The sequence below is a fragment of the Vitis vinifera genome, chromosome 7 (genome assembly GCF_030704535.1).
Source record: "Vitis vinifera cultivar Pinot Noir 40024 chromosome 7, ASM3070453v1".
Lineage (NCBI taxonomy): Eukaryota > Viridiplantae > Streptophyta > Magnoliopsida > Vitales > Vitaceae > Vitis > Vitis vinifera.
This window is the reverse complement of record NC_081811.1, coordinates 10825556-10833606: the sequence shown is the minus strand read 5'-3', so window position 1 is coordinate 10833606 and position 8051 is coordinate 10825556. Positions and strand designations below refer to the sequence as shown.

At 34.3% G+C, this 8051-nt stretch overlaps 1 protein-coding gene across 1 annotated transcript; it reads right to left on the bottom strand.

The window, feature by feature from the left end:
* Positions 1-5593: 5593 nt before the first annotated feature.
* On the bottom strand, positions 5594-8051 carry LOC100854562 (cytokinin dehydrogenase 3). Its single transcript, XM_059737751.1, has 5 exons — positions 7364-8051; positions 6999-7126; positions 6606-6860; positions 6220-6488; positions 5594-6094 (listed from the first exon to the last, which is right to left on the bottom strand). The coding sequence occupies exons 1-5, from the start codon at positions 7983-7985 to the stop codon at positions 5800-5802; spliced, it is 1569 nt and encodes a 522-aa protein (XP_059593734.1). The 5' UTR covers positions 7986-8051; the 3' UTR covers positions 5594-5799.

The window sequence follows — 8051 nt, the reverse complement described above, 5'->3', positions numbered from 1 at the left end:
GTTGGGGGTTCATCCGATTGAGCTCTGATTCAATTGGTTCACTAGCTGTTAGCATTTAATGCATGACAGGTGATTGTTGGACCTCAACCGCCCCTCGATCGGTTGAGGTCCAACCTTAACTGGTTGAACAAGTGTTCTAGAAGAGAGAGAAGATTTTTGCACCCCTCGACTAGTTGAGTTGAATAGGTCGACCAATTGAACATCTAGTTCAGTCAGTTGAGTTGTTTTTTGGTTCAACAACCATTCTTTTCAACTTAAAACCTTTTAAACAAGTCTGGAAAACATTTAATACAAGGTTATAATTGAAAATATGAAATCATCCAATTTTAAAAGATTTAAAACAAAATAACTCTTGGATGATTTTGGTGCATAAGCAAAGAATGCAATGCATGAAAAAACTTGTGCACTAACAATCTTACAAAGAGATCCTATGAAGCTTAGGTCTTGAAAAACACTTCTCTTTGAGGTCTTCTTCTTCTTATTGATTTCTTTTTTGCTTGATTTTGTCTTTGTGATTGCCACTTTGGAAATCTTCTTGCCTAATCACATTTGAAATATAATCATTAGTTCCAAACCTTGTTTTGTTATCATCAAAACTAAGATTAACTAAACCTTGGTTTCAAAGTTTTCTTAGTAGATTGAAGTTTGGTTCTTGTAATTAAAATAAGTAAACCCCATTTTCCCTGTAAATATCACTTTTCAAAAAATAGAATTGATGTTTCTTTATAATTGTGGAATCTTGTGTTTTTTTAATAAAGTGTAAACCAAAATCATTTCTTTGTGAATAGAAGATCAAATTGAAACTTTTTTATTTAATAAATTCAAATTCAATCAAAATTCTTTTAATAAAATCAAGAAAAGTTTTTTTTTTTATAATTAATTTTGGATGTGAATAAAAATTGAATCTTTTGTAAATAAATTCAAACGTTGTGAGTAAATAAGTTTGAAATCTTTAATTTAGAATTGCTCTCAATATAAATAAATTTCTTATGGACTTCCTTTGAAATGTTGTAACTTTAACAAGTAATTAAATTCTATTTTGTGCATTTCACATTCATTAATTGTGTACATTCTTGTGTACTCTTTTTCTTACCTCATGACTTATATGTATCTTGTTTTTCTTTTATTGGTATCCTCAATTAATTAATCAATTTCCATGTTTCCTTTCATTTGCTTAGTAGAGACTGTAAGTATATGAACTTAATGGGGTGTTACGGCTTAATCATCGTACCTTCCCTATAGGTAACATGATCCCCAGACTTAAATTTAGGTTTTCAAAGACACTCTTTTCCAAATAAAGAGTCATTTTTTAGAGTTTCATTTCTTATTTTAATTTTATTTTTAAAAAATAAAAATAAGTGTCGACTACAACTAAATCTTTATAAAATACACGTTTTTCACTTTAAAAATGTGAGTCTCACCGTTAAGTGGGGACGTACATAAAAAATGTAGGTCTATACCTATATCCTATGATAATGACGTTTCCTTCTTTATTGACTGCCTTACACAAGTATTAGCAAAAATTCATTGTATGATCTTTGTCACAAATTTGACTAATATTTAGGAGGTTTTCCTTGAGTCCATCAACATAGAAAACTTCATCGAACTTAGGATAACTAGGAATATATATACTTTTCTTACCTTTCGCATGGGCTAAGTTCCCATCCCTAAAGGTAATTGTTCCACCATTACATTCCTCAAGAGAAGTGAAAAAGGACTTGTCTCCTATCATATGTCTAAAGCAACTGCTATCAAAGTACCACTCACTAGAAAATCTAGCTTTAAGTGCAGTAAAGACAATTTGAACTTATCTTTATCTTTTCTCATCCAAACTTGTTTAATTCTAAGTGGTGACTTAGAGGAGCTTTGCTGACATCTAAGCTTTTGATTAGGTTCATTCCCTTTCCGATTATTCAAGATGTTATTTTTAAGGAAATTATTTGAGATTCAAATCTCTCTAGGAAATTAATGTAGCACTTATACTAAGTGTGTCCTATTTTCTTGGAGTGTGTGCATAGTGATAGATTTTTAGGGGATACTGCTAAGTTGGAGGTTTCATCTTTGCCTTTGGCAAACACAGTTTCTCCACTAGAGGGAGTTTCATCTTTATTAATGTACCCCAATCCTCTTTTATTACCATGAGTTTTATGTTTCTCAAGTATTTCATTTAGCATTTCAGTTTTACGACGAAAGATCTCATTCACAAAAGAAGAGGGCTTATTACTTTTCATCTTTTGAGTGAGAACATTATTCTTCTCAAGAAGAGAATGATGTTTAGACTCAAGAAATCTAATTTTTTTCAAGAAGACTAGTCATCTTTTCTTTTAGCACATCAATCTTGGTTTTGTGAGCTTCAAGTATATATCATGGTCTCTTAAATAATTCTTAATCAGTTTTTCATTCACAACAATAAGATTATTCATAAAAACAACCTTTTGATCAGAAGTGAATTCATCATCACTATCACAATCACTATCACATTCATTATCATTCAGAGATTCCATAGATGCATCAAAAGCTAAAAAAACATTTGGATTGTACCTTGCATCTTAAAAGTTGTGGAACCACTTTTTTTTTTTTCCAGAATTAGTGTCACTCCATGTAGCCTGCATAGACTTTTTGATATCCTTGAGGCTAGGAAAATCAGTAGTATAGTGTCTTAAACCACCACAGTTAAAGCATTAAATTTTCTTACCTTTAGATGAACCTTTATTTTTTTCTTTGGATGATTGTTCAATTCTCTTTCCTTTTTTAGATTCTTGATTTTTGTAAAACATTTTATTGAATTTCATGACCTTTTTAATTCTTTTAGTCATATGAGCAAATTCATCCTTATTTATGTTATATGACATTTCAATATCTTTTTCCTCATTCTCAAAAGCCTTAAAGGTAGAATCTTTAGGCTTTTGAGAATTAGGTAGGGTTATCTTATATGTTTATATGGAGCCAACAAGTTCATTAACTCTCATCTAATCAATGTCCTTGCTCCCCTGTATGACAGTAACCTTATGTCTAAATCTCTCTGGAATCCAGAGATCTTAAATTTTTTCTTACAACCTTTGAATCTAGAATAGGTTCTCTAAGGTTAAAAGAAGAATTAACTATATCACTCAGTTATATCACTCAGTTCAGAATAAAAAGAAGAAAAGTTTTGATTTTCATGAAATTCTTAAACTTAGTACTAAATAGATGCAATTTAGAAACTTTAACAACAAATGTAACTTTATGAGTGACTTGAAGAATATCCTATGCTTCCTTAGCACAAGTATAGTTTGCTATCCTAAGAAACTCATTTGGACAAACTTCATTAAAGATACTAAATAAAGCCTTAGTATTGGCTTCACTCCTTTCATTGTCGGCTTAGTCCCAATCTTATTTTAGTTTTAATTCTCTAGCTAATCTTCCATGGACACCAATGGGGGTCCCCAACCATATTCCACTAAATTCCATACCTGTTCACCGTGCATTTTAAGAAAAAACTTCATTCGGGCTTTGTTGTAGGGATAGTTACTCCCATCAAAGTAAGGTGGACTATTTAGAGGAGCCCTAGTTTTTTATTGTTCCACATTGGACTTAAAAGATCAATAAAAATTCAATTTTTATCTATATGATCAATAAAAATTTGATTTTTAATCAATAGGATTAAAAAATTGATTTTTTATCTCACTCTGATACTAATTGAAAAAACCTAGAGGTCTAGTAGGGTGACACCTAGATGAGGAGTGAATGGGTGTAATTAAAAATTTTAAAAATTATTTGTATATTAGAACTAACTTTTTCCTTGTGAGAAGTTAGGGATTATCAATTCATTTAATAATAGACAATGCAATCAAGATAATAAAAGATATGTAATGAGGCACAAGGATTTTTATGTGGAAAGTCTCCAAAATAATTGTGGAGATAAAAAACCATTATTTTAATTAATTTTCACTTTGCGGATGATCTTGATAAAATAGAAAGACTCTTCATTAATTTTGTGGTTCAGCTGAAGTAGAAACCACACCCATCTAGATCATCCAATCATATATAGTGGTGCATATGCAACCCATCAGCTGAGATTTTCTCTTGGAATTGAGGGCATTATGATGTTTTCAATCACATTTCATTTTTCAAATTTACGATTTTCTCTTCATTTGAATACTTTGTAATATGGGTTTTCCATGATAGATTCACGCACCTTTGTGGACGTGTGATGGGAGGAGGGAGACATCACCCAGATTTTTCTTCCTTCAAAGATTTGTTTGTATCCATCCAAGGCTACATGCAAATATGTAGCGTGGAATCTAAGATTAAAAATTTACTAAAATAATCTTCTCAAATCTCAAAGTTTTCTAATGTTTTTGAAGCTTATGGCCGTTTCGCCATGTTTTCTAATACTTGACTTCAAAAAATGTTTTTTAAGTTAAGGAAGAAAGAAGATGGATGCTTTTCTATTATTATTATTATTATTATTATTTTCATTTTGGTTAAAATAAATCCACAAGAGCATGGTCAACATGAAATTCAATAAACTAATATTATTCCCATTGGACCCCACTCCAAATAAGTCCTTCAATACATCAATACAGAAGACCATCAGACCTAACCAAATATTTGTAGTCCACGATCAAACAGCTATTTTCAGGGTGACAATGAAAGATTTGGGATTACAAATCAACAACTAACTAAATGCCAATTCAAAAATATAATCTGACCTAAAGATCTACAAGCTATATATTGGGGTAGCCGGGTAGGGGCTGCCTCAGATGGCATGCATACCATTCATTCATATTTTATTCCAACTTATAAATTAGCGGTCTCATATTTGACATGCCTTGGCACCATGAATGGTACCATTTATAAAATGGTCATTGTTAGGTTTAATTTTCTGCCTACCACTCAAGTTATTATATGCTTGGCCAATGGCTGAGCCGGAAGTTTAGTTCGGGTGGCAACTTTTAAGGCATATATAAATTTTGTCAATTATAAAGAATGTGGACTTTGACCCAATAGCCCAACCTTAACATTTTTCAAGGGGGCGCAACTGGCTCCACTCCTTTGCTTAGCCCCTAACCCCTCTTGTGAGACTACTTGTTACATATTTTCTATATTATAAGGTGTTTCAAAAGCATAGTTGGTTTGTAAATGGTAATTGGTTAGTGTCGTCTCATGTTAATCCCATCATACGGTAAAAATGTATAACATTTAGAGGACGTTTGGTAAATAACTTATCTCTACACCAAACTCCTCTGCCGGCTACATGTACAAGCTAACCATCAAAGTCATATGCATGACGGTCTCATGCACAAAATCCAGCCATTAAGGCCACCTGGCCGGCCAGCATCAAATTTTGCCAATTACGTACGGCATACACCTCATCAGACTGCACCCAATAAGCCACTTCAAGCCGTTTTCAACAAACTAGCAAGAAATTTGATGGTCAAAAGTCAAAGCGATGCGCCAACCTCTGTGCACCACTTAAAACAAAAAGAATTATGCCAATACAAAAGAGAAAAGAAGTGGTTCAAAAGACAACTGACTGAATTCATCATAAGCCCTCATATAATATATAAGAGTTGAGCTAATGAAAATTCACTTTTTAATGTATAGAAAATTAACACAACAATTAATGCTTGAAATATACAGGAATCCCTTAAAAGTACATTTTTGATCTTCCAACCCTGTAACATGAAGTACAAAAACAAATATGCGTGCTAGCTAATTAACTAATACTGGGTTTTCCATGAATGGAAATATTTATTTGTATTTTCTTCTGTTCTTCTTATTCAAAACCTCAACCCAAATGTCCAGTTCTAAAACTTAAACGGAATTGAAAATTTGCTGTCCAGGTGATAATATCATTTTTGGATCAAACTGAGCTTTCCTGTCTTCAAAAGTCCTCCATTTTGGGCCGAAATGATTCATCCAATCTTTCTTGGTTGTGTAGCGGGAAAGGTACCGCTTAATCTTGATACCAGCTTTATCACAAAACTTCAGTATTTCTTTGTTTTGATTCTCCAAGGGTTCCCAGTCATCAGCCCCACTTGAATGCAACAATCCTACAGTGTAGAATATATCTTCATCTGGTATAACTGCAGACGTCCTATCATCCCACCTGCAATGTATATAAAAATTTCAATCACATTAAACAAGATATATTTATTCAGATTTGAGAGAAAAGTTATAATCAATGATCTATTTTGACATTAAACAAGATAACTTAGTGGTTCAGAATTTTACTTGTTTCGGATCACTGGGTAGATGAGGAATGTTCCAGTGGTCTGGTTTATTTTGGGGAGAATGTCCCTGAAGACACCTGAGTTGAAGTCTGAGATACGGGATCCCGGAACAAAGAGATTCAGCCATGGATGAGGAACATCCCACAGTCCTTTTGCTCGAAGATTTAGCTCTTCGCTATGAACTCGGTTTAGAAAATCTACTAAGGAGACATCTTTTGTGAAAACAAAACCAGGAAGGAAATTCAAGCCTTTAAGCAGCTCCTGGAGTTCCTATAAAGACAATCATTCTCAAGTCAAGTATTGGCCCAGTATATATATGCTTAACCTAGCAGATATATACATGTATAGGTAATAGGAATAACAGAAATTCATTAGCTATATATGTACCTCATCAACTGTATGGCTTGTGAGTTCATCGTAATACTTGACCACTTCAAGGCAGTAGATGATGCCATTCTTGGATATTAGTGAAGATATTCTCGGGTATTCAGAGGGTGAGAAAGAGGATCTCCAGTTATTAGGAGAACTATTTTGCATCAAGAGTGAACCTTCCAAATAGTCCAGTCCATTGATTGAAATCAAATGTTCTTGGTCTCTAGAAAATGTGGAGAAGTCATCGTAAAGCATCTGTATCCATTTTACCTGCAATCAAATTGGCCATACTAATTAAGTGAGGAACACGAGTAAAAGGGTTTTCCAAAGTACTGCTCTTGCCTTGTTTCAGTTATATATATATATTAGTCACATATCATCTACTGGGTTCATTTGCTTCACCCTTACTCTTTTTGGTGCCGGTTTTAGAGCGATCCTTGCTCTTATTATAATCCCAAACTGCCCGAGACCTCCTAAAACCGCAAAAAACAGCTCGGAGTTTGTGTCTTTGGAACAAGTCACAAGTTCCCCTTTACCTGAATCAAACAAAATGCTCACTTCATCAGGAAAATGAAGCAAACTCTAAACATCTGATGCATGCAGGTAATTAATAGGAGATCTCTTGAATGGAAATTTTTGTCCCACATTTGAAACTAATTGCATGCAACCATTTGATTAAAATTTGTGATAATTCTTAAAGGCATATGGTACCTAAGGCACATCTTCTATCCATACAATGAGAATGAGAAGGAGGATAAGGGTAAATATTATACCAGTAAGAACATCCATTTCATAGACGTTGCTGATCTGAGGACCATGGCGGAATGTCTGGCCGCTAATTCCGGCATTAGAGAGTGTACCACCAATTGTTAGGTACAAATAGTCAGTCCACGACACTGGTGCAAGTCCATGTTTGAGCGTAGCTTGCAGTACATCAATCCATTGCTGCTCACCCCCGACATCAGCATAGGAACCCCATATCGGATTCTTAGTAACCCTGATTCCACTTCCACAGCTGCAGTTATTTAACGATCTCATCTCCACCACAACCCCATGAGAAGCCATGGCTTGTCCGCGGAGGGAATGGCCTTGGCCCCTGGCGGCTATACTAAAAGGAGAGGAACGATTATAAGAGAACTTGACTAGAGATGCAATATCTTCTATGGAAGAAGGATAAAGAACTGCAGCTGGATTTGGTGGATGAACAAGTCTACCAAAATCCCTGGAGGCCATTCTAGTGGCATCGGGATCCACCCTGAGTCGAGACGCAATATCGAGGGACTGGAGTTCATATGGGAGCACATCAGGCCATCGTCTTAACCCTATGCTTAATGTAAAATGGATTAAAACACTGATGATAATGAAAGAGCTTGAGATTGGACAACTCTTAGCCATGTTAGAAAGGCGTTAAGAAGAAGTTGGTGGAGGGAGAAGCAGAAAAGGTGGTATTTATAGAGAAGG